Below are 27,003 nucleotides of genomic sequence, written 5' to 3'. Positions count from 1 at the left end.
TCCCCAAGTGCTGGGATTACAAGCATGAGCCACTGTAGATGTTCCTTTGTTGATTTTTGTCTGGATGTTCTATCCACTGCTAAAAGTGGGGTGCTGATATCTCCTACAATTATTGTATTGCTATCTATAATTCTCTTTAGATCTAATAATATTTGCTTTACATATTGGGGTGCTCCAGTGTCAGGTGCATATATATTTCCAATTGTTATATCTTCTTATTGAATTGGTGCCTTTAGCATTATATTATGGCCTTCCTGTCTTTTTTAGTTGTTGACTTGAAGTCTATTTTATCCACCATAACTATAATATAAATACTGTTGCTCTCTTTGGTTTCCATGTGCACAGAATATCATATTCCATTCCTTCACTTTCAGTCTTCAGTAAAGACAGAGGTAAAGTGAGTTTCTTAAAGGCAGTATATAGTTGGGTCTTATTGATTTATTCATCTAATCAAGACTGTATCTTTTAATTGGGGAATTTAATCCATTTACATTCAAGGTCACTATTAATAGGTGAGGATTCACTCCTGACATTTAGTTAATTGTTTTTGCTTTCATTGTATCTTTTTATACCTTTCTTCTAATTCTTATCTTAGTGGTTTGGTGGTTTTCTATATTGATAAGCTTTGATTCCTTTCTCTTTCTCATTTATGTATCTGCTCTCATTTTGTTCTTTCTGGTTACTATGGGGCTTACATTAAAAATTTTATATTTAGGCCAGGCACAGTGGCTCACACTTGTAATCTCAGCACTTTGGGAGTCTGAGGCAGGAGGATCTTTTTGAATCCAGGAGTTTGAGACTAGCCTGAGCAACATACCTCAGAGGCATGGTGGTCCACGCCTGTAGTCCCAGATACTTGGGAGGCTGAGGTGAGAGGATCATTTGAGCCCAGGAATTTGACACTGCGATCATGCCACTGCACTCCAGCCTGGGAGACAGGGTCTCTACAAAAAAATAAATAAATAAAAATAAATCTTATATTTATTATAGACTATTTTAAGCTAGTAACAACTTAACTTTGGTCATATACAGATATCCTGGACTCCCATCCACCCTCATTTATAATCTTGTTGCCTTAATTTACAACTTTTTATGTCATATGTTCCTTAACATCTTATTGAAGCTAAAGTTAGCATTAACCATTTTGAGTATTAACAGTCATATGTCATACTAGAGATGTGAAAGATTATATGCCACCATTACATTAATGATGTATTCTGAGTTTGAAAGTGAAATTACCTCTATCAGTTCTGAATTTGATTTTGAATTTACTTCCACCAGTGAGCTTTTATGATGGCAGTTACTGCATTTTTTTTTTTTTTTTGAGATAGGATCTTCCTTTGTCGCCTAGAGTGCAGTGGCCTCATCATAGCGTGCTGTACCCTCAAAACTCCTGAACTCAAGTGATCTGCCTGCCTTAGCCTCCCCAGTGGCTGGGATTACAGGTGCATGCCACAACGCCTGGCTAATTTTTCTATTTTTTGTGGAGATGGGGTCTCGCTTTTGCTCAGACTGGTCTCGAACTCCTGACCTCAAGCTGTCTTCCTACCTCAGCCTCCCAGAGTACTAGGATTACAAGCATAAGCTACTGTGCCTGGCCAGCGATTGCACTTTTGCTTTCAGTGCACACTCCCCTCAAGCATTCCTTGTCAAGCTGATCTATCAGTAATGAATTCCCTCAGCTTTTGCATGTCTTTTCAGACTTTTTCAAGACTTTGTTTCTTTTTCATTTCTGAAGGATAGCTTTGATGGGTATAGTGTTCTTGGCTGTCAGTTTTTTGTTGTTCTTTTTTTTTTCCTTTCAGCACCTTGAATGTATCACCTCATTCTCTCCTGGCCTCCAAGGTTTCTGCTGAGAAATCTACTGATTATCTAATAAAGATTCCCTTATATGTAACTTGAAACTTCTCTTTACTTTTAAAACTCTCCATCCTTGACTTCTGATAATTTGACTATAACGTGCCTCAGAGAGGATCTTTTTCGGCTGAATTTATTTGGGGACCTTTGAGATTACGTGATCTGGATATCCATATCTCTTCCAAGACTTGAAAAATATGCAGCTGCTATTTCATTAAATAGCTTTTCTATGCCTAATCCAGTCTTTTCTCTCTCTGTGACTCCCATAATGTGAACAGTTGTTGCTTAATGGTGTTCCATAAGTCCTGTGAAGTCATTCTTCATTCTTTTTGCTAAATTTCTCATTCAGATGATAAATTGTTTTCTTGATTTTGTTAAATTATCTATTTGTATTCTCTTGTATCTCAGAGTTTCCTTAAAACCATTATTTTAAATTCTTTTTCAGGCATTTATAAACTCTCCTTTCTTCAGGGTCTGTTATTGGAAAATTAGACATATGCCTTAGAAGATGTCACGTTTCCTTGCTTTTTTCTATTTCTTCTGTCCTTACATTGATATCTGCGCATCTAGTGGGACAGTTGCCTTTTCCCATTATGGAGAAGCTTTTACAGGAAGCCTTTCTGCTGTAGATGGGCCCTTGGGTATTAACTGGGTAGGGTGCTTTGGCTTTGGTTATGGATGGTCACTCTAGTGTAGTCTCTGGGTAATTTCTTTAGCTGCAATTAACAACAGCAATGTCTGGAATGCCTCAGTGGCCTAGGCTGCATGTGTTTATGGAGTCAGTGTCACAGCTTTGCTGTACTTTTCCAGTACTATCTTGGTGCCACCAAGCAGGCCGATCCTCTGGTCTTGGGGAGTGCATGTGAAGCGTGGCAGTTCCAAGTCAGGTGTGGTGGCATGCTCCTGTAGTTCAAGGTGCTTTGCACCCCAAAACAAGTTGTTGTAGCTGTAGCTATTTTAATAGTTTTGTCTTTTAAACTTCATACCAGAGATATTATTGATTTATACACTGCCATTACATCATTAGAATGTTTGCATTTGACAGTATATTTACTTTTATTAGTGAGTTTTATACTTTTATATGTTTGTATGTTACTAATTAGCATCCCTTTCCTTCAGTTTGAAGAACTCTCTTTAGCATTTCTTGTAAGGCAGATCTATTGGTGCTAGATTCCCTCAGATTTTGTTTGTCTGAGAAATTAATCTCCCCTTCATTTTTGAAATTCAAGATTGCTGGGCACAGCACTTACGGCTGGCAAGTTTTTTCCTTTCAGGATTTTGAATATCTCATCTCACTACCTTCTGGCCTTTGTCTCTGTGGAAAAATCCAGTGATCTTCGTATGGGATGGGGGGGTCACTTGTACATAACCAGTTGCTTTTCCCTTGCCACTTTTTAAAAAATTATTTAACTTCCCCCTCCCCCTTGCACTTTTCATCAACTGAAATTAAGTCCCTCCTGTGCCTCCAGCAAAAGCTCCATAACAGCAGGGCTCTTGTCCCCATGGTTCCCTGGGGTTCTTCCCCAGTACCCAGCACATGGCAGGGCACAGAGTGGCAGCTCCAGAAACATTTGTGGGAAAACTGAAGGCACTGTAAGTGCAGAATTTGTGGGTCTCACTTTTCTATATTGGGTATCTCTTTTGGACATTTTGGGCAATTTAAGTCTTTCTTTTATTTTTATTAGCATTCCTTTATTTCTTTTCATCATTCATTTGGTAGTGCTCTATCTAAATATCTATTTATTTATTTATACATTCATTTATTTTATTTACTTATTTTTTAGGATGTCATGGGAGAGTCTGGATTTGCAGAAACATCCCTGAGCAGAAGAGAAAACCTCCTCTGGGCAAAACTGCTTGGCTCTGTTGAGTTCTCTTCCATTTACTATGACAAGCATCCTCCTATCTTTAACTTTTGACAATTTGATTACAATGTGCCCAGGTGTAGGTCTCTTCAGATTTATACTATTTGGTGTTCTTTGGGCTTCCTAGATCTGGATTTCTATTTTGTTCCCTAGGCTTGGAAAGTTTTCTGCCATTGTTTCTTTAAAAGTATTTTCTCTACCTTTTTTCTCTCTTCTCCTTCTGGTATGACAATAATGCACACATTGTCCCACTTGATGGTATTCCATAAGCCCCTGAAGCCATCTTCACTCTTTTTCATTCTTTCTTTGTTTTTGCTCCTCTGATTGGATGATTTCCAGGGACCTGTCTTCAAGTCCTTCCTGGATCTTTATTCTGCTTGATCTAGTCTGCTGTTTAAACACTCTACTAGAGTTTTCAGTTCAGTTATTGTATTCTTCAGCTCTATTCTTCAGTTTTTTATACTATCTCTGTTGAAATATTCAGTTTGTTCATGCATTGTTCTCTCGACCTCAGTGAACATCTTTCTAGCCATTCTTTTATAATACTTTGTGGGGCAAATCACTTATCTCCATTTCAGTAGTGCTAGTTTCTGGACATTTATCTTATTTCTCTATTTGAAACATATTTCCCTGTTTCTTCATTTTCCTTGACTCTGTTGCTTTCTGCACATTAGATAACACAACAGCTCTCAAATTCCTCAAACTGGCTTCATGTAGAAGAAGGACCACAACAATCAGTCTGGCCAGAGACTCAAATCTTTGTGTCTATCCAAACTTCTGTTTTTGTTTTTTATTGCTCCCAGGAGATTAGGATGTGCTAAGTTCTGTTAGTACCTCAAGACATTTAAGAGAGAATCCAGGCCTTCTAGATACAGCTGAAAAGACTGAAGTGTTTTAGATGTGTGTTCCAATTTCTTCTACCTTTGGGGTAAAGCTGAGAGCAGTTTATCTTCCACTATTCTCTGTACTAAGCCAGGGAGAGAATCTATGGCAAATGCCTACTTTCCTCTCATCCTGGGAGGAAAGCCACTGAAAGTGGGCCCACTAAACATACAATTCTTTGTTTTGTGTGGTCTAGGAAAACTCAGAAATTCACAGCCTCATCAACTCTCACAGCTAAGTAGTTAAGAAGACCATACCTTGGGTGGGAGCTTTAAAAGCGGTGGTGCTCAATGTGTGGACAAACTCCATCCAAGGTGAATCTACAGACCTAGCTTTACCACTGGAGCAAGCCAGGGTAAAAGGCTTGGTTAGTGCCGAAACTCCCATTCAGGTTCCTAGATGCCCTGTTGGCTCCCAGATGGAGGCTAGATAGGAGCCCAATCCTCAAAGAGTTGTTGGAAGAGTAGGGAGACAAACCCTTTTCAGAAAGAAACTGGGAGGTGTGTATGTTTTAGCCACTCCTCTGCACTGATCCTGGGAGGTATAATCCCTGGAAATGTTTGTTTATGTAAAAGCACCTCTTTGTTCTGTTACTGTGGCTGATATTTTCTATGATTTTATATAAAGCATCTACTGTTTTGTGTAATTACTTTGAGATTCATTCATGTTGTTGCATTATCAATAGTTTATTACTTTTTATTAGTGAGTTAAGTTTTCCATTGTATGGATGTACCATAGTTTGTTTATCCATTTTCCTGTTGGTGAAAGTTTGAGTTGCTTCTAATTTTTGGCTATTACAAATAAAGCTGCTATGAACATTAAGAAAGCAAACAAAGCAAAACAAAACAAACTAATCCAGAGCTATACTAACAGAAGGCTGAGAGCTGTTGGTCACATCTGTTAAATGTTTGTTTAATCATTCTGGATTATACTTATACCTACATATATAAAAATAAAGCATTCTGAATTATACTTATATCAATAACATGAAGTACTAGAGATGCCATTAATACAACAACTGAATTTGAACACAGTAGCTATAAAAGTTGTACAGCTGCATACAATAATGCTTCATATAGCAAGGTAAAAAAAAATAAAAGATTATAAATGTCACAAAAAGGAAAAAAAGTGTCAGGTTATTAAACAAACCATATACCATGCATATATGTATGTTTACAAATAAGCCACAAATACATTCTAAATATTCTGGTAGCAAATATGAAGGAAAATACTATTTATTGATGGCTAATCATTGACCTGACACACATCTTTAATCCTAATATATATTGTCTCCCACACTGTAGATGAGGAGAGAAGTTAAGACAAGTTATAGAACTTACTCCAAAATTCATAGAGCAAGGAACTGATCCATAATTTGAATGCGGGTCAGTTTAAATCCAATGCCTATCCTCTCATAGGAAAGGCTCTCTCTCTCATATTGCCTTTCTAATAATAAATATATCTATATTAGATTCGTATTGCCTCTCTAATATTAAATACATATATTAGAATCTACAAGGCATGCTAAAATAAAAATAAGTAAATTTAATTTTAAAAAGACATACAAAGAGATGGGATTCCTATGATTAATTGGAATTATTTATTTCAGATGTATGCAACATATTTGTGTTAGCTACGATATGAAGCTTAACGAGAAGTTATCCATCTGAAGAGAACAAAAAGAATAGTGCAAATAGCTAGGCCCACAGGTGACACCTAAATACTAAAAGACTAAAGAGACAGTAAAGGAAAACAAATGCACATATAAAGTTGTTTGATATTAAATGTGTTCCCATTCTCTCTTTTTCTTTACATGTTTTCATAATAAAAACATAATTACAAACCACTTGAATTAATGTTCTTTGTGACTTAAAATAATATTTACCACTACCAGAAATCGTATCAGTGGCACGCTAAATTTCTTCAGAAATGTAAGGTGACTTAAGTAGAAGGAATAATAAAAACAGATTCATTTGCTTGTTTTTTGAATTAGAGAATCATAGGAAAATTAATAGCTATTCGTTAGTTCTTTTAAAATTTTGAAATTAAGTTCATTAACAAGGTTACGAGTGACAGGATTCCTTCTTCAGGAAGGTACAAGAGAAGGAAATGTTAACATTTTTCTTCCTTTAGTAAACTGAATAAGTAATTTTGAAATGCTGTCTCTGCATAAACTATGTATATGGGGGCAGGTAAATTACAGTACATGCGCCAAATCCTGCCCACTGTTTATATTAATATATGGTTTATATGACTGAAAAAGAATCAAAAGTATAATTATTTCACTGCAAGTGAAAAATTACTTGTAATTCAAATTTCAGTGCCAATAAATAAAGTTTTATTAGAATATAGTCACACTCATTCAATTACACATTGTCTATAGCTGCATTTGTGCTACGACAGCAGAGCCAAGCAGTTACAATAGAAACCACGGGCCTGCAAGACTATCTGTCCCTTTATAGAAAAACTCGGTTAACTCTTGTTATAGATGATGAGGATTAGGTAACGCTAATTAGAAATTATTTTAAAATCAGGCAAAATTCAGAATGTAATCTTAAACTGACTCAAGGAGAAATGAAAAGATCTTATGTAAGAGATTAAACGAAAATTTACATATATATTCAGAACCAATTAAAACACTAGAAAATAGTATATATCACAAATAAATATTTACCTGAACCATTAGGCTTAGCCATTTCCTAACAATGTTATTTCTAAAATGGATTCAACGAAGTGCACACAACTAGTCATTATCTTGGATATAAGTAAGGTATTTTGTCTCTTTGATTTATAAAGATCATTTGTATGAGTAATTAAAAAATTATATAGTAGGGTACCAATAAAAATAAAATGTTTTCATAATACTTACCTTTGGAAGGGCAGGCTTAGGTTTGAAGTTCTTGTTTCTCCTAAAGAGATAAATCATCCATTAAAAAAAAAAAACTACTGTAGAGAGGAATAATTTCAAGGTCTCTACTCAACAGATTATATATACCTATATCTAAGAATGTAGGTTCTCCATATGAAAATACTATCTGATTCAATCAAGCAGGCACCTTTGGGAAGGAAGTTTAAGCAAGAAAAAGGACAGGGGAGAAAAGATGCTTACCCTATAGGTTATTAATAGATACAAGCAGACCTAAGCCTGATGATTAGTAGCATAATATTGTATTCTAAGCTACAGGTTCATTTTCTTGGGTGTCAATAAAGGCTTGGTTTTCTTATACCTACAGAAGACTAATTTCTGTCATTTCAAGATTTTAAATGAGATGTCTCAATTTCATGAATTTTTTAAAATGTACTTGCCACTGAAATATAATCTTCCATTTTTGGTAATTAGAAATTCTTCCCTTTCATTCAATTTTTTTTCTTATTTAAAACTCAATTGCATACTTAAATCGAGTCTTTTTTGTTTTATTTTTCATTTTCTTATGGCTTCAGAAAGAGAGAATAAAGCCCAATCCTTATAAATATGGGCTGGAAAGTCAAAAGACCTGGGCTAGAATCTAAGGTCTACCACCTACTACTCTTTAAGCCTTGGTTTCATTATGTGATAAGGTAAAATGAGGATGATAATACCACCTACCACTTACAGCTACTGTGAGGATTAAATGAGTTAACACACATTTCTATAGTAAAGCAAGACCTACAAAAATTGAGCCTATTAATATTAAGTGATGATTTAGACAAGGATTAAGAAATGCAATTCAATCACAATTCTAGCTAGTGGTCAAAAAATACGTTTGGGAAGTGTCTGAAATATGTTAATGCTGATAACTAAGAAATTCCTGATCCATCAAGCACAGTCTATCCTCAGAACAGTTCTATGATCAGTTAATGAGAAACGGCAAGCCTGGATAAGTGTTATATACCACTACATATGGTACCATTCACCATTTATAGGGGAATTTCTTGCCCAATTTGTTAGGACTGCCAGAATTGAAAGACAATTGTAGTAAAAACTGGAAATTTTAAAAAGTACTAAAAGTTTTTTCTTTCTCCAAAAGTAGGATCTGTCAAAGAGCAATAAAGAATCATCTCCATAATAAATACATTCAACCATGATTCTCCTGGTACTATTAGGGGGAGGGAGACTCAACAAAAACACCAGCAGGAGTTCCACTGCTCTAAATATTATCAAAATAATTTTTAGTATTATTTCAGTCAAAATTCTACACATGAAAATAACACTTCACTATCTCCCCTCTTAATTTTCGTCAGTCAGAAATTGTAAACTAGTCATAAAAAAGCAATCCACATGATTGATCAATACTGACGTGAGAATTCCATGGGCTCTCTCCAGAAGTTTGCTGCTAGCTGAATTTGCAAATATCCCATCTTTATCAAGCAAGGTGGTGCTACTTGATAGTCTGCTCTGGCGAATCCCAGTTCTGCCATTCCAGGCAATATCAAATGTATCACTGTAAAAAATATGGTATAAATTTGCTTTAGTTAATCAAGACATCTCTAATTTACACTACATTGCTTAAATAAGGAAAATAAAACTTTTAATACTAAAGTTAAAATTTAGAAAAAAAAATGCTAAACCAGCAAAAACTGATTTTATCAAAATGATTACCAATCAAAAGGGACTACTCTTTTACTTATTCAAACCAAAATATTTCGGCCAGGTGCGGTGGCTCACTCACGCCTGTAATCCTAGCACTCTGGGAGGCTGAGGCGGGTGGATCGTTTGGGCTCAGGAGTTCGAGACCAGCCTGAGCAAGAGCGAGACCCTGCCTCTAAGTAAAAATAGAAAGAAATCAGCTGAACTAAAAATATATAGAAAAATTAGCCGGGCATGGTGGCACATGCCTGTAATCCCAGCTACTCAGGAGGCTGAGGTAGAAGGATTGTTTGAGCCCAGGAGTTTGAGGTTGCTGTGAGCTAGGCTGACGCCACGGCACTCTAGCCTGGGCAACAGAGTGAGACTCTGTCTCAATAAAAAAAAAAAAAAAAAATTCTATGGATTTTGGCATATTTACATATAAATGTGCATGTCACATAGCTGAAATCTTCAAATGTTATCATTAAATAATCAATAAATAATATAATGTATTAAAGTATAAGTTTTTTCATTAAGATTTTAGAACTTGCAAATGCTACTGCATGAATTTGTAATCCAAATAGGTTATTCCATCCTATAGGATATCTAACTTCCTCCTAAAAGGTCTCCTGCACACACACACTCACTACTCATATGCCCACCAAAGTTACCAAGCTCCTATTACGGGTTGAGCACTATTCTAGGCACCAGAGATATAGGAATGAACAAAACAAATAAAATTATTAAGAGTTAATGGAGGGTTTTCAGGCAAAGATTGTAGAGTCCAACAACAAATGAATAGATAAAGAAAATGTGGTATATACACAATGGAATATTATTCAATCATAAAAAAGAATAAAATTCTGTCATTTGTGACAACATGGACAAATCTAGAGGACCACTATGTTGAGTGAAATAAGCCAGACACAGAAAGACAAGTATCGCAGGATCCCACTCATATGTGAAATCTAAAATTGCTGGTCTCGTAGAAGTAGTGAATAAAACAGTGGTTACCAGAGACTAGGGTATGGGAAGGGGTTGGTCAACAACTACAACAGTAGAATTTTTACAGTAATACATAGCTAAATAGTAGGAATAAGTTCTGGTCTTCTATTGCAAAGTGGGGTGACTACAGCTAACATTAACAATAAGGTTATCATATAACTGGGTGTGGTAGCTCATGCCTATAATCCCAGCACCTTGGGAAGACTAGGCAGAGGATTGCTTCAGGTCAGGAGTTCAAGACCAGCCTGAGCAAGAGCGAGACCAAAACCTCACTGAATCACATACTTGAAATGGGTGAAATTTTTGGGTATGTAAATTATATCTCAGTGAATCTGCTTAAAACAAGGGCTCAGGAATCAGCAATGCTGGAACTAAAATACAATATAACAATGGCTTCAAAATTCTGAAGAAAGATTATTTCCAACCAACAGTTCTATATATAGCCAAATTATTAATCACACGTGAGGGCAGAATAAACACATTTAGATATGCAAGAATCAGAACATTTTCTTCCTATATAAAGTTTTTCAGGGAGTTACTGGGCGAAATACTCTATAAGAGTAACAATGTAGAACTAAAAGAGGAAGAAATAGTATAGAAAATAGTTGATGCAAAACAGGAGAATGATAACAAAAATTTCCAATATAAAGGTAAAGAAAGCTATAAATATGACAGCTGTGCAGTAGACCTAGAGAATAAATCTTCTAGGTTGGTACAGATCAAAAAAGAGCCAGGAGAGATTTCTATAAGAAGATGAAATTGATTCAAGAGGCATCTGTGATCAGAGAAATTCCAACAATTGTAAAGAACAGCTTGAGGATGAATTAGTGATAGGCATATAAAAAATTTTAGAAGAAAATCTAGATGAATATATGACTTGGGACAAGAGAAAAATTTCTTAAATAAGTTATAAAGTAGATAAACCATAGAGAAAATATGAATACATTTAATTATATTAAATGTAAGGATTTCTGTTCATTAAAGAAATCAAATTATAAGCAACAAATCATAAAGTGTTTGTAACATATAACTGAAATGGAACTAGTACACAAAATTTATGAAGAGAATTTTTTAAAATATGGGTATATACTGGTACAACCATTTTGAAAAGCAATTTTGGATTATTTTATAAAACTAACACATACATATTCTATTGAAGTAGCAATTTCACAACTAAGTGTATATCCTAAAGATTTAACAATAAGTGAACCAGAATACTATATGAGCATGTTTAAAGGAACACCATTTGTAATAGTAAAAAAGCTGGGAAACATCCACATACCCACTGACATGAAAATGGACAAATCAACTGTGGTATATTAATGCCAAGTAATTTTTTTATTGTGATAAAATATGCATAACATAAAATTTACCATTTTAATAATTTTAAGTTTCTATTTCAGTGACATTAAGTAAATTCACACTGCTGTACAATTATCTCCAGCATCTATCTTCAGGACATTTTCATCATGTCAGAATGAACCTCTGTACTCATTAAGCAATAAACACCCAAATACCATGCAATTTGTTCTGTACCATTCTTTTTATTTTATGGCAAAATGTATATAACATAAAGTTTACCATGTTAACTATTTTCAAATGTATAATTCAGTAGCATTAAGTACATTTTACACTGTTGTGAAACCATCAAAACTATTTCTAGAACTTTTTCCCAAACTGAATCTCTATACTGATTAAACACTAACTCCCCACTCTTCCCTAATATCATACAATTGTATACAGCAACTAAAAACAGAAAACTACAAGCAGCAGGTGAATGAATCTTAGATGCATTTTATTGAAGGAAAAGAAAGTCACAGAAGACTATATGCTATATATTAGTATTTCTGTAAAACTCCAAAGTAGAAAAGCTAAACAATTTATCACTTAGAAAAACACACATTTATTGTAAAACTATTTTTTTAAGCAAGGGAACGATAAAAAGAAAATTCTAGATAGCAGCTATCTGTGGGGAGGGAGGAAGGGGAATGATCAGAAAGTAACATGAAGGTAGCTACAGCAGTATTAGTAATCTTCTGCCTCTGAACTTGGGTGTAAGGTTCATTTTGTTAGTATGCTTCCTAATGTGTATGTATGTTTTGTCTATTCTCCTGTATCAAAAGCTACATTAACACTCTGGGAGGCCGAGGTGGGCGGATTGTTTGAGCTCAGGAGTTTGAGACCAGACTGAGCAAGAGCAAGACCCCGTCCCTACTAAAAAAAAAAAAAAAATAAGAAGAAGAAGAAAGAAATTAGCTAGACAACTAAAAATATATAGAAAAAAATCAGCCGGGCATGGTGGCGCATGCCTGTAGTCCCAGCTACTCGGAAGGATGAGGCAGCAGGATTGCTTGAGCCCAGAAGTTTGAGGTTGCTGTGAGCTAGGTTGACGTCATGGCACTCTAGCCCAAGCAACAGAGTGAGACTCAGTCTCAAAAAAAAAAAAAAAAAAAAAAAATTAAAAATAAAAAAATTAAAAAAGCTACATTTATACATAAAGAAAAGAGTGAACAGGAACTTCTCATTAAACATGTATTTTGGACATTACTTACATACCATTTCAAATCCTCTTAGTCTCAGTTCTTATTCTAGCCACTCCTGCTGCAAACAGTGCTGTTAGTACTTCCAACACCTTTTGTCCAGTTTCAAACAGATGCTACTGACAGCATCAGTTTTAGACTCTAGATACTTGCCTCTTCGCAAGTTTTGGCTCAGTATTTACATATGCATAACCTGTGGGGCAGACAACCCTTGGAGCAATGGATAAATCCTCCCTCCTTTCTTCCTCAAGGCAGAGAGATGGCCCTGAGACACAAATCACAAGTCTCCTCAGTTGGTCTCACAGGTCCAACTAGTAGACCAACTAGTACAGAACTCAATCATGCATTCTTGCATGGATTTTCCAACCTTTCCTTTTTTATTTCCACATCCCTCACTCCTGCTCCCTAGGATCACATTCTTAAATAAGCTACTTTCCTAAACTAGAATTACTTGGTCTCTGCTTAAGGGAAATCTGTATTAAGCTTCTATGGCATATTAAACTCAATTGTCTATTTCAGCTTCCAGCTGAAAAACCCCTAAAAAGACAAGTAAAAAAGTTATAAATTCACCAGAACAAAGAGTGAGAAAGAAGACTGTAAAAGACAGGGGCAGTAAAAGTTTAAAAGTAGATGGGCATGTAATAAAAGATTTAGTAAGCCTGAACAAGTTGAAATCTAAGTTTGTATGTATGTGAAAATCAGAGAAGGGGCGGTATATATATATACATGTGTGATTGAGAATATTTGTACTTGTGTGTATGTAGATGCAAGGGTTGGGAGAAATGACTAAAATAACAAGATACATGTGGATTCTCCTTTAAAACTCTGGAAAGACTCAAGTATTAGCGATAACTGGTACCACTGCGCAGGTGCTGCTGGATGGGGCTAAAAACAGGAAGATGGGTTGAATGTCCTAAAAGGGAGCCAGACTGTCTCAATACTGTACATATAGCCTTCCTACCTCCTGTAGAAGATAGGAACATTACATTACAGAGAAGTTGGAAACAGAATCTCAGGAGAACTCAGGGACATTAGACACAACTAAACATAGAGGCGAGCTGCAATACTGAAAACAGGAGAAATTAAGTGGAAGGATGTATATGGAATCATGAGAAGCACAGCTACATGACCAGAACATTAGCAGCAAGCTTTGAAACATGCCAAGGAAAATGGACTAATAGAAACAAGCTAAAAGGATACAGACATCTGGAAGTTACCAACTAAATGGCAAGGTCCTCTACCAATTACAAAGTATATCTCTACACTCCAGGTGTCACTTTAGTATATCTGTGTACCCAATGATATATTCTATCTCTGACCATGAATGCCTCTCAGGAACCTCAAGCTAACATATTCAAGCATAAACTTTCATTCCTGCTTCAAAACTTTGCTCCGCTTACATTTCCTATCTAAACACTAAACCATAAATCTAGAAATCATCCTTAAATACTCCCTCTCTTCCATCCAATATAGTCCATAATTTTTATACAATCATATAGATTCTCTGTTAATTTTCCTTAATATAGATTCACATCAATGTATGCCCACCACCACTACCCATTCCAAGCCATCAAATCTTGCTAGAACTACTAGCCTCCCTAAATCTATTCTAGTGCCTCTGCAAATTATTCTCCATAAAACAACCACAGATTCTTCTGAAATATGGGTCAGTCCCCTGCTTAAAAGCATTAAATAACTTCTCATTACTCTTAAAAGGAAGTTTAAGCTCTCCAACATCACTATCAGCCCTATATGATCTAGCCCATGACTATTTTTCTCTCACACTCTTTTAATTCTTTTTAATTAATTAATTTAATTAATGCCATATTTTCTTTTTGCCTTGGACCTTCATACAGAGTGCTCTTCTACTTGGAATGCATCGTCCTCCTCTTGAAAGGGCTTACTCTTACTCTTACTTAGATAACAGTTTAAAAGATCTTTTCTCTGAAAAATCTTTTTGATACATCTAGCATCCAATTCTCAAAACAGCATCAAAATCAAAAATTAAATTGAATAGTCCTTATGTGTTGCCATAGCATCCTATATTTCTTTATAAGACAGATATAATAAGTGATATTATCAAAGTATCGATTTTCCAGTTTCTACCAGATGAACTGGCAATAAGTATTTATTAAATAAACAAATGATCTATCAGAACTGTAAGTTGTATTTGTCTTCATTTATCATTTTATTAATATTTTCTCTCAAGAATAATTTGATCATTAGGGATGAATGTAACATGCAAATAATACCCGAGTAATGAAGCCATTAATTTTTTAAATTAAACAAAAACCTGACATAAGGATGTTAAAAATGGACAAATGGCATTTAGGATAACAGACCCTGTATTTTAAAATTAAAAACCATGAAAGAGCCTTTTGAAATGATTATGTATTATTTAAAGTTTTAAATTTCTACTAAAATATTAATATTAGTTCATAATTCTTATAATCTATTAAAATATAAACTGCTAATCACATATAACCACTTGCTTTTTCTTTGTAGAGACAAGGTCTTGCCATGTTGCCCAAGCTAGTCATGAACTCCTGGCCTCAAGCAACCCTCCCACCTCGGCCTCCCAAGTAGCTGGTACTATAGGCACAAGCCACCAGTCCTGGCTAATTTTTAATTTTTTTTATAATTTAGAGATGGGGGTCTCACTATGTTGTCCAAGCTTGTCTTGAAGTCCTGGCCTAAGTGATCATCCTGCCTCAGTCTCCCAAAGTGTTGGGATTACAGGCATGAGCCACCATGCTGAGCCACCTACTTATATTAACATCCAAGTTCTGCATTTTCCCCAGAAGATATGGTATCCAAAATACATACTAAGACAAAAGGAATGACATGAGAGCCATCTAACTATAACATATTAGAAATCACTCCAAGCTGTTTCATGTGACATGAAATCATATTGGTTCTAAAAGATAACCTTAAAATCCATTCATTTTTATAAATCATGTGAAATGTGATCATTTCTACAACAACTCTAGTAATAAATTATTATAATATTTCAAACAAAAAAGTATTTCTTCTGTTCTCATTATTGCGTATTATGATGTCTCAGGTAGTATGCAGTCATTTATCCAGATCAACAGGAAAAGTTGAATTTAAACAGAAATGCTTTAGACAGTGAGTTTATTTTTGTATTAAGAATAGAAATCAGTATCTAAAACATACTGCATAGCCAATTCTTAAAAAATAAGCTTTTCTCAGTCCTTAATATGTGGATATCAATATATTGTACAAAGTCCCAAAGAATGATGCCCATAATCTCAGAGTTCTCATGAGGCTTATTCTTGTTCCTCAATGCCCTAGGATTAGCATAATAGTATGACAGACACTATTTAATTATAAAACCTACCAAATTTCTAAAATGTACAAAATCCATTATGTACTTATTGACAATAAATTCTGATGAGACACATTCCTATCTCCTCCTAGACAACAAGTTTGCAAAGACATTTTTCTTCCAATATGGGCTGGTATATTTTATTCTTCAAACATCCCACTCTACAACTATTCACTTTCATGAGCTTCTTCCACCTAGAAATAAATGCATCATTGCCTACTGAGGCAGCCTTTTTAGGACTGTCATATAAGGGTTGTTCAGAAGACACTTTAGTGCATTTACCATCTCTGCTTCATGATATGTATGCGTAAGTTCTATACTTTTTCTTGAATCATATTTTGACACAAAGACATTTGTTTCCAGTTTATAACCTCTCATCAAGGCCGGGGGCAGTGGCTCACACCTGTAAATCCTAGCACTCTAGGAGGTCAAGGTAGGAGGATCACTTGAGGTCAGGAGTTTGAGACCAGCCTGAGCAAGGGTGACACCTCATTTCTACTAAAAACAGAAAAAATTAGCCAGGCGTGATGGTGTGTGCGTTTAGTCCCAGCTATTCAGAAAGCTGAGGCAGGAGGATTGCTTGAGCCCAGGAGTTTGAGGTTGCTGTGAGCTAAGCTGACGTCTCAGTAATCTAATCCAGGCCACAGAGTGAGACTCTGCCTCAAAAAAAAAAAAGACTAACTTGAAAAAAAGAAATATATAACCTCTTATCAAAATTCAGCTGTCCTCTCAATTTTAATGAAAGTTTTACCTCTTACTTGAGGAATACTTGTATCAGCTAAAAACACTTTCACTCTTTCCATATCATTGCTTTAATATAGACTATTTCAAATATCCAATCTTAGTCCTAGATCACCACTAAATTGGACACACCATTCTTTTACTCACTCAAAACTTTTACTTTAGACTAAGTATCATTAATTTTGTAGAATTCTTCACTTATCTCATTAATCCTACCAGTTGATTAAAGGGTTTTGTTTTTTTTTTTTTTGTTGCCTGGGCTAGAGTGAGTGCCGTGGCGTCAGCCTAGCTCACAGCAACCTCAAACTCCTGGGCTTAAGTGATCCTACTGCCTCAGCCTCCCGAGTAGCTGGGACTACAGGCATGCGCCACCATGCCCGGCTAATTTTTTCTATATATATTTTAGTTGGCCAGATAATTTCTTTCTATTTTTAGTAGAGACGAGGTCTCACTCTTGCTCAGGCTGGTCTCGAACTCCTGACCTTGAGTGATCCACCCGCCTCGGCCTCCCAGAGTGCTAGGATTACAGGCGTGAGCCACCGCACCCGGCCAAAGGGTTATTTTTTATTTTAAAAAAAACAGCTTTTACCATTTCATAACAATTAGTAAGTAAGAAGGCACTAATTGACTAGTTGCAAAACACCTTCCTCATAGAGTACTTATTTCATGATTACTTCTAAATAGGTGAGAAAGCCACTGCTAAATATATAACAAAGGTTGTCGTCCATTTTCATACAGTGATCATCTACATTCCTATAAAATACAGCTGATAACTTTGGGAAGTGAAAACAAATAGGCCTTATACTTTAAGAACCTGCTATCAGAATAAAATGAAGAAACAAAAAGAAAATTCTGAGGTTTAGCGAGCTTATATGACTCTTTATGATCCACTTAAGAGGAAAATTCTACAGAGAAGACCTTACAGGCTCCACTTAGTAGCTATAAGCTAATGATATCATAGGTGATTTGATTTTATAAATATCTATTATTCTGTCATCTCCCTCTACTCTACCATTTTCTCTAAAACAGGTCTAAGATAAATTCACCAATGCAGGCTGGGTGTGGGGGCTCACGCCTGTAATCCAAGCACTCGGGGAGGCCAAGGTGGGAGGATGACCCGAGTCTAGGAGCTCAAGATCAGCCTGACCTCAGCTCGAGGTCAGCAGGACCTCGTCTCTACAAAAAAGTTTAAAAATTGACCAGGCATGGTAAGGCATGCCTGTGGTCCTAGTTTCTCAGGAGGTTAAAGCAGGAGTATCACTTGAGCTCAGAAATTTGAGGTTACAGTGAGCTATGATCACAGCACTGCACTCCAGCTCGGGCAACAGAGTGAGACCTTGTCTCAAAAAAACAAATTCACCTATGCAATAAATATGATCTGAAGGAACTCTTGTTAAGACTGCTAGCTGGCCTTTTCCTGATAACATTACTTCAATGTCATTGATCTTTCTTTATTTTATACAAAAGGAAAGAATGAAGTTTATGTAACCAAGTTCCCTGTAAAAACGTTTGTTGTAAATGAGCTTATATACCTATCTTTACAAAATTAGTTTATGGACCAGGAGCAGTGGCTCATGCCTGTAATCCTAGCACTCTGGGAGGCTGAGGCGGGAGAATCACTTGAGGTCAGGAGTTCTGAGCAAGAGGGAGAGCCTCTCTCTACAAAAAATAGAAAAAATTAGCCAGGCATGGTGGCACACGTCTATAGTCCCAGCTACTCGGGAAGCTGAGGCAGAAGGATTGCTTGAGCCCAAGAATTTGAGGTTGCAGTGAGCTGTGATGACACCCCTGTACTCTAGCCACCAGGGCAATAGACTGAGACTCTGTCTCAAAAAAAAAAAAAAAAAAAAAAAAAATTCTTTTTAAATGATCACTGAATTTATGTCTTCATTTTAATCACAGATCATCCGAATTACCAGAATTACCAAGGTATTAAGAAACTTAATTCTCTTGATGATGTTTAAAATGTAGACAGCGCACTCTAGAAACTAAACAATGCTTTTGCTCATATTAGTTACAACCTTTATTAAATGGTATAAATGAAGGGCAGAGAAACTTTATTTATAAACTCAGAAAATTATTTGTATTTGCTATTATCAATTCATACTCAAGAATTCTTCACTGAAAATGGTAAAAGGTAAACTTTGGTAATCATAATCACCAAAAAAAGGTATTGGATGGTTTGATGTAAATCAAACTACTCAATTATTACTTGCCAATAAGATTTATCCACAGAAAGAAGCAGAATAACCCTTAAATAGTGCAAAAGTCATAAAATGCAAGAAGGATCTCAGCAATTAAAATATGTAAGTTCATTTAAAATTATTCTAAGGAAACTTTTTAAAAATTGTACACCTATTTTACCAAAAGCAATTGTAGACAAGTTTTGTTAACTCTCACCCATTTTGTCATTATAAAGACTTTAAGAAATAAAAAACAAACCAAGCCTGACTTTCTTCATACTTTTAAAGTCACAAAAATATTAATAAGAATGCTAGTTATTTCTTCTATACTTCCTTTAAATCATAAAACAAACACACTTACTGTTGGTTTTTTTCATTTAGAGTATTCATGCCCTGAAGATCAGAAAGCGGTGTTCTAGGATTTTTCCGAGTTATACCTAGGGGGGGAAAAAAAACCCACAGAAATTTTCAAATCAATGCTAAGAAAAATTAAACATGAAATAATTTTTCTAAAGATAAGTGAAATTAATGTACTTTAATAGTAAATATTTGCTAAATATATCAGAAACATCTAAATCATGTGAACCAAGTCCCATAACCATCATTTACAAAACTGACTTAGTTAAGAATGAAGCCAATTAGGAAATTTAATAATGAACTCTTTTATTTCTTCTTTCAGTTAAACAATAAATTCAGAAAGTATACAAAGTTCACTTATTTTGATATTAAAAAAATTTTTAATATGACCCTTCTGCATCATTTTTCAGCAATAAATATATTGGTGATGTGCATTATAGATTTTAGAGATCAATTATTCTCACAGATAAATACACTAAGAATCAAAGAAGACAAATTGGTTCCAAAAAAATTACTAATATTTAAAAAATATAATTTTCTTTAAATCAAATGATAAATATTTAAGCTATATAAACAGAAAGTTATTAATTTCCATAGCATACATATATACACAAACATATATAGGTAAGATACATTGGCAATGAAGAAGTAAAAGTATCTTTATTCAAGATGACATAATCTTGTATCTAGAAAATCTTAAGGAATACAAAAAAATCTATTAGAACTAATAAATGGGTTCAGCAAAATTAAAGGAAACAAATTAATGTACAAAATCTATTATATTTCTATACAATAAAAACAAATATTCTGAAAATGAAATTAAGAAAACAATTCCGTTAATAATAGGAATAAATTTAACAAAAAAATACAAAATGTCTACAGTGAAAACTACAAAACATCATTAAAAAAATTAGAGAAGACTCAACTAAATGGAACACCATCCATGTTTGTGAATTGGAAAACATAATATTGTTAAGATGGCAATGCTCCCCAAACTGATCTACAGATCAATGCAATCTCTATTAAAATCCCAGCTACCTATTTTTGTAGAAATGAACAATCTGATCCTAACATTAATATGGAAATGAAAGGGACTCAGTATAGCCAAAACAATCTTGCAAAGAAACACAAAGTTGGAGGACTCATGCTTCCTGATTTCAAAATTTACTAAAAAGATACAGTAATCAACACAGTATGGTACTGGCCCAGAGACAGACAAATAGAGCAATGGAACAGAACTGAGAGTCAAGAAATAAACTCTTATGCTTATGATTAATTGATTTTTTACAAAAGTGCTAAGACCATTCAGTGGGAAAAGAATAACCTTTCCAACAAATGGTGCTGTGAAAATGATATATCCACATATAAAAGAATAAAGTTTGGTCAAAGACATAAATGTAAGAGCTAATACTACAAAACTCTTTAAAAAAAACACAGGAGCAAATCTTCCAGACATTGGATTAGGCAATGGTAACTCAGATATGACACCAAAAGCACAAGCAACCAAAGAAAAAATGGATAAACCGTACATCATCAAAATTAAAAACTTATGTGCTTCAAAGGACACTACTTTATCAAGAAAATGAAAACATAAATCATAGAATTGTAGATATTATCTGCAAATCATATATCTGATAAGGAGTTTGTATCCAGAATATAATAAGAACTCTTACAACTCAGTAATAAAAAGATAATAACCTAATTTAAAATGCACACAGAATTCGAATAGTTATTTCTCCAAAGAAGACTTACAAATGACTAATAAGCATATGAAAAGATGCTCAACATCATTAATCATCAGAGAATTGCAAATCAAATCTCCCAGATGTCACTTCATACTCACTAGGATTGCTACAATAGAAAACACAGATAATAAGTGTTGTCAAGGACCTGGAGAAATCAGAACCTTCATATACAGGTAAATGTAAAATGATACAGTCATCTTGGAAAACATTTTAGTTCATCAAAAATTTAATACAGTTACCCTGTGACTCAGCAATTCCATTTCTAAGTTTATATACCCAAGAGAATTGAAGATATATGACCACACAAACACCGATACTGGGAATATATTAATAATATGGCCTAAGACCAACAAAACTACTAGTACTTTGAACAGCTTTATTTTATATATTTAAATGCATTTTTTGGTTCTATTTGTTCAGTTTCTACTTCACAGACACCAATTATTCCTATGACAGATTATCATTATCATAATCATCTCAGGCCTTTCCTCAATATAAGTAATTGAATTTTCAGCTATATTGACTCTATTTCTTGAGCTCATACCTGTGCTGTTTTGTTTTGTTTTTTGAAACAGGGTCTCACTCTGTCACCCAGACTACAATGTAGTGGCATCATCATAGCTCACCGCAACCTCAAACTCTTGGGCTCAAGTGATTCTCCCACCTCAGCCTCCTGAGTAGCTGGGATTACAGGTGGGCACCACCACACTCGGCTATTTTTTTTTTTTTTTTTTTTTTTTTAGAGAAGGAGTCTCACTATGTTGCCCAGGCTGGTCTTGAATTCCTGGCTTCATGTGATCCTCCCACCTTGGATTCCGAAGTGCTGGGATAACAGGAGTGAGCCACTGTGTGTGGTCATCTTTAAATTTTTAACATACTGATAAATTCTAAACTAAATTATCTCTTCTTTTCCCGAAGAGTACAAGAAACTTCATATGCTATAATTCAAGCCATTCCCTACCCATTGGGGCTGTTATTGTTACACAATACTTATATTCACTTTGTTTTCTTCCCCTTAATCAAGCAAATTAGGCATTACTAAGTTCTGCAAAGTAATTGCTTATTTAGATTTACAAATACATTTACCAATTTCTTTATTAAATCTCAAAACTTTCTAGTAAGCTCACCTTCTGGTCTTTCTCAACTAAATCTTTATACAAATTCTATCAGTGAAGATCTATTCAGATTACTATCTAGCTTTATTTACTGCTATCATTCATATATGCCTGGTATATTTTTGTTCCATCTTTTTATTTTCATCACTTTAAGAATCTTATAGAAATCATTTAATTAAACTATTGAAAAATTCATTTTGAGAGATTAATTGGTGAGATTAAGTCATTTATATTACTTTTAAATAGTATTTGTTACTGGCATTTTATTTCATGTTTTCCATTTATTTTCACTTTTTAAACTCATTTCTTTCCTTCTTGATTTTCACTTGATAAAGGTTTCAAATGCTACTTTAAAAGACAAAAATTCTTATCTTTGTTATTATTGTGGATATCCTTAAGGCACACAGTTTATGTACCTGTACTGATTTCCTAAACTTAATATCCATATTCTCCTAATTCAGGAGAAATACAGCTGTCTTCACTACAGTTTTCATCAAAATACATGCCCGTATCTCCTATATTTCTGTCTACCATTTTCAAACAGGAATTCTTATCACATACCTTTTTTTATTTTGGACATTCTTAATTTCATGAAAAATAATCACTTCTAGATATTTATCTGACATATCATGTAGAATTTTTATTGGGGTAAAAAATTTCATACAGTAAAATATATACATTTTAAGTACAGAGTTGGATAAGTTTTGACACGTAACAGCCACCAGAGGAAAATACAAAACGTTTCCATCATCCCCAAAAGTTTCCTCATGTCCTTTCTTGGACAATCCTCTAGACTTACTCCCAGGTCAAGGCAACCACTAATCTGCTGTTCATATAAATTGGTTTGCATTGTCTAGAATTTGATATAAATAGAATAAAATAGTATACCCTAGTCTATATAAGGCTTTACTCAGCATAACATTTAGAGATTCAACTATAAAAAAGTCTTTTTGTGAACATATATTTTCATTTCTCTCGGGTAAATACCTGGGATTGAAATTCATGGAATATGTAGAAAAATATATTTATCTTTATAAAAACTGAGAAACTGTTTTCCAAAATAATTGTACCATTTGACACTGCCATTGTAGAAGAGTTCCAGTTCTTCCAAATCCTTATCATCAGTTAGTATTGTCAACTTCTTATACCTTGGCCATTACGTACTGTTAACATGACTTCACTTTGATTATAATTTTCATTTCCCTAATGAAGTTGAACATCTTTCATGAGCCTATGGCCCATACATAAATCTTCTTCTGTGGAAGTGTGAGTTCAAATCTTTTGCCCATTTTAACACTAACCTGGTTAATCTTACTAATGTAGGAGTTCTTTCTATATTTTGTTTTAAAGTCTGTTATCACGCATCAATATTACAAACTATTAATAATACTGTTTACCAGGCTGTGGTATGCTTTTTGTTTTTTGTTTTTTTTTTTTTCTTTCTTAACAATTCATTATCATTTGAAAAGCAGAGGTTTTCAATTTGGTGAACTCCAACTCTCCAACTTACCGATGTTTTTCTTTTATATTAGTGTTCTTAGGTGCCATCTAAGAAATCTTTGCCTATTCCAAGATTGAAAAGATTTTTTCCTCAGGTTTTCTTTTGCAAATTTAATAGTTTGGTCCTTATAAAGAATTGTATGACACATTTCAAGTTGACTTATATGCATAAGATAAGGGTCAAAGTTATCTTGTAACATATGGATACCCAGTTGTTCTAATGCCATTTGTTTACATGACTATCCTTTACCCCCATGGAATTCTATCAGTGTCTTAGTAGAAAATCAACTAACGAGATATCGTTGATCTATTTCTATACTCTCTATTTGGTTCACTGATCTCTTGATCCTTACACCAAGAGAACCATGTCATGACTATTTTAGTCTTGAAATCGTATAGTGTTAAGTTCTCCAGCTTTGTTCTTTATCAAAATTGTTTTGGTCATTCTAGGTATTCTACATTTCTATATAAATTTTAGAATCAGCTTGTGAATTTCTACCCCAAAATTTGCAGTGATATTCATTGGATTGTATTCAATCTACATATCCATTTGGGGGAGAACCAACAGCTCAAAAATACAAAAACACACATAAAAACATGTATCTTTCTTCATTGTATTCTTCAATTCCTCTTAGTATAGTAGTATACAAGTCTTATATAACATATTTGTTAAATTTATTCCTAAGTATTTCAGGTTTGTTATGTTGTACTGAGTAATCCATTGCATATTCAATTACTCCAAAACCTAGCACTTTAAAACAACAGTTATCACCTCTCAGAGTTTCTATAGGGACAAGAATTTAAGAGCTTGGCTGGCTGATTTTGACTCAGGGTCTCTCATGAGGTTGTATCCAAGCTGTCAGTCAAAGCTACAGTCATCTCAAGACTGGAATGAAGCTGAAGAATTCGCTTCTACGGTCACTCACATTAATAATTGGTAACAAGCCTCAGTTCATCACTGCCTACTGGCTAAAGGCTTCACTGGGACTCTCAATAGGGCTTTTCACAACTGGCAGCTTGCCTCTCAGAGAAGCTCTTGCTTCCAAGAGAGAGCTAGCAAGTAAAGAAGTACCCAAGATAGAAATTGCAGTCTTTTATGACAATCTTAAAAGTGACATAACATCACTTCTGCCACATGCTTTACGTGACACAGACCAACTCTTGTAAAATGTGGGAGGGATCTATATAAGGTGGTGATACCCAGAAGTCTGGTTGCCACAGATGTACTGTAAATGGACTTTATAAATTTCATTTTCCAAGTGCTCATGGCTAGATTATTACAATTTAATTTCGTATATTTTCCTGGTTTCCTGTGAAAATGGGAAATTCACTTTTTAGTTCTAAGAGCATTTTTTAGACTCCTTGACACTTTCTATATTGATGATCATGCTGTTTACTTCCTTTTCAATCTATGTACCCTTTTTCTTTTTGTTGCCTGATTACATGACCTATGCCTTTAATAGGGTGTTGAATCTGACAGTCAAAAGCCGATGTCTTTGCCTTGTTCTCAATGTTAGGGAAAAAGTATTCAATCTTTTACTATTAAGTATGAAGTTTGCTGTGGGACTTTCACGCATGTTCTTTATAAAACTAAGGAAGTTGCTCTCCATTCTTAGGTTGCTAAAAGTTTTAAAATAGGAATGAGTGTGGTATTATGACAAACTCTTTTTCTCCATCTACTGAGATGATTGTATGGTTTTTATTTTATAGATGGTTAAGATGGTGAGTTAATTGATTTGACTGTCAAACCAACCTTTCATTCCTGGAATGTATTCCACTTGGTCTTCATGTATTATCTTCTTTAATATATTGCTCATTTCACTTATCTCTTATTTTGTTAAGGATTTTTAAACCCATCCTTGTGAAGTTATATTGGTCTACAGTTTTCCTGTAATGGTTTTGTCTGGTTTGAGTAGCAGAGTAATACTGATATCAGGATATAATTTGGCTAGTGTTCCCTGCTCCTCTATTTTATAAAGAGTTGAGAAGAACTGGTAGAATTTTCCACTCTTAGATGTTTCTTCAATACCATTCACTACTGAACCTATCTGGACCTTAACCTTGTGTTTGTGTGTGGGTCTTTGCTTATGAATTCAATATTATTAATAGATATAGGACTATTCAGATTTTCTAATTTTTTCCTGGGTCAATTTTGATAACTACTGACATTTAAGGAATTTATCCATTTCATAAACATTGTTGAATTACTGGCATAAATGTTTATAATCTCCCCCTCAAACTTCTGGTATCTGTAGCATATTGTGACCACTCTTTCATTCCAGATAATAACTTTGTGTATTCTCTCATTTTTCTTGATTAGAATGGCTATAACTGCACTGTCCAATACAGTAGCCACTAGCTGTATGTGGCTACATAAATTTAAATTCATTAAACAGAATTAAAACTTCAGTTTCAGCTGTGCCAGATACATTTTGGGTGCTTAACAGCCACATATGGATAGTGGTTACAGTATCGGACAGTGTAGTTGGAGAACATTTCCATCACTACAGAAAGTTCTACTGTATAGTGTTGAGCTAAAGGTTTATCAATTTCATTGTTTTTTCTAAAAAACCAGCTTTTGGTTTCACTGGCATATTCTCTACTGTTAGTCTGCTTTCTATTTCACTGATTTTAGCTCCCAACTTTATTTACTTCCTTCTACTTAATTTGGGTCTGATAAGCTCTTTTATTTACTAGCTTAAGGTGAAAGCTTAAATCACTGATTGTGACCTTACTTTTTTCCTAATATAAAAATTTAAAGCTTTAAGTTTTCTTCTAAGTATTTCTTTTCCATTCCCCACCCCCTCTGCTCCCAGACAGGGTCTTGCTCTGTCATCCAGGCTACAGTGCAGTGGCGTTATCATAGCTCTCTCTGCAACCTTCAACCCTTGGGCTCAAGCGATGCTCCTGCCTCAGCCTCCCAAGTAGCTGGGACTACAGGCGCGTACCACCATGCCCGGCTAATTTTTCTATTTTTTGTAGAGATATGCTCAAGCTGGTCTCAAAGTCCTGGCCTCCAGTGATCCTCTTGCCTCGGCCTCCCAAAGTGCTAGGATTATAGGTGTAAACCACTGTGCCTAGTCCTAAATACTTCTTTAGTTGCATTCCACAAGTTGTAATATGTTGTGTTTCTGTCATCATTAAGATCAAAATACTTTCAAGTTGCTCTTATAAAGTTTTCTTTGACTCACGGATTATTTATACCTTTTGTTTTCCAAATATTTGAAGGTTTCCCAGATATCTTTCTATTACTGATTTCCATTTTAATTTCATTTTGGCCAAACAATACACTTTAAATTTTCAATCCTCTGTGTGACC

The 27,003-nt window shown here is 34.6% G+C and overlaps 1 protein-coding gene across 1 annotated transcript in view; it reads right to left on the bottom strand.

Annotated features, from left to right (window-relative positions):
• The window catches only part of MYO9A (myosin IXA), a 193,691-nt gene that overhangs the window by 83,495 nt on the left and 83,193 nt on the right, over window positions 1–27,003 (bottom strand). The window contains exons 15-17 of the mRNA XM_069458108.1: window positions 19,330–19,405; window positions 8,882–9,025; window positions 7,474–7,513 (exon numbers count right to left, since the gene is read on the bottom strand). Of these exons, the coding sequence (XP_069314209.1) occupies window positions 7,474–7,513; window positions 8,882–9,025; window positions 19,330–19,405 (260 nt within the window). The remainder of the gene's footprint in view (window positions 1–7,473; window positions 7,514–8,881; window positions 9,026–19,329; window positions 19,406–27,003) is intronic.

This window comes from Eulemur rufifrons, chromosome 2 (assembly GCF_041146395.1).
Source record: "Eulemur rufifrons isolate Redbay chromosome 2, OSU_ERuf_1, whole genome shotgun sequence".
Classification (NCBI taxonomy): domain Eukaryota; kingdom Metazoa; phylum Chordata; class Mammalia; order Primates; family Lemuridae; genus Eulemur; species Eulemur rufifrons.
Note: the sequence above shows the minus strand (reverse complement) of the source record. Positions and strands in the feature narration are given on the sequence as shown.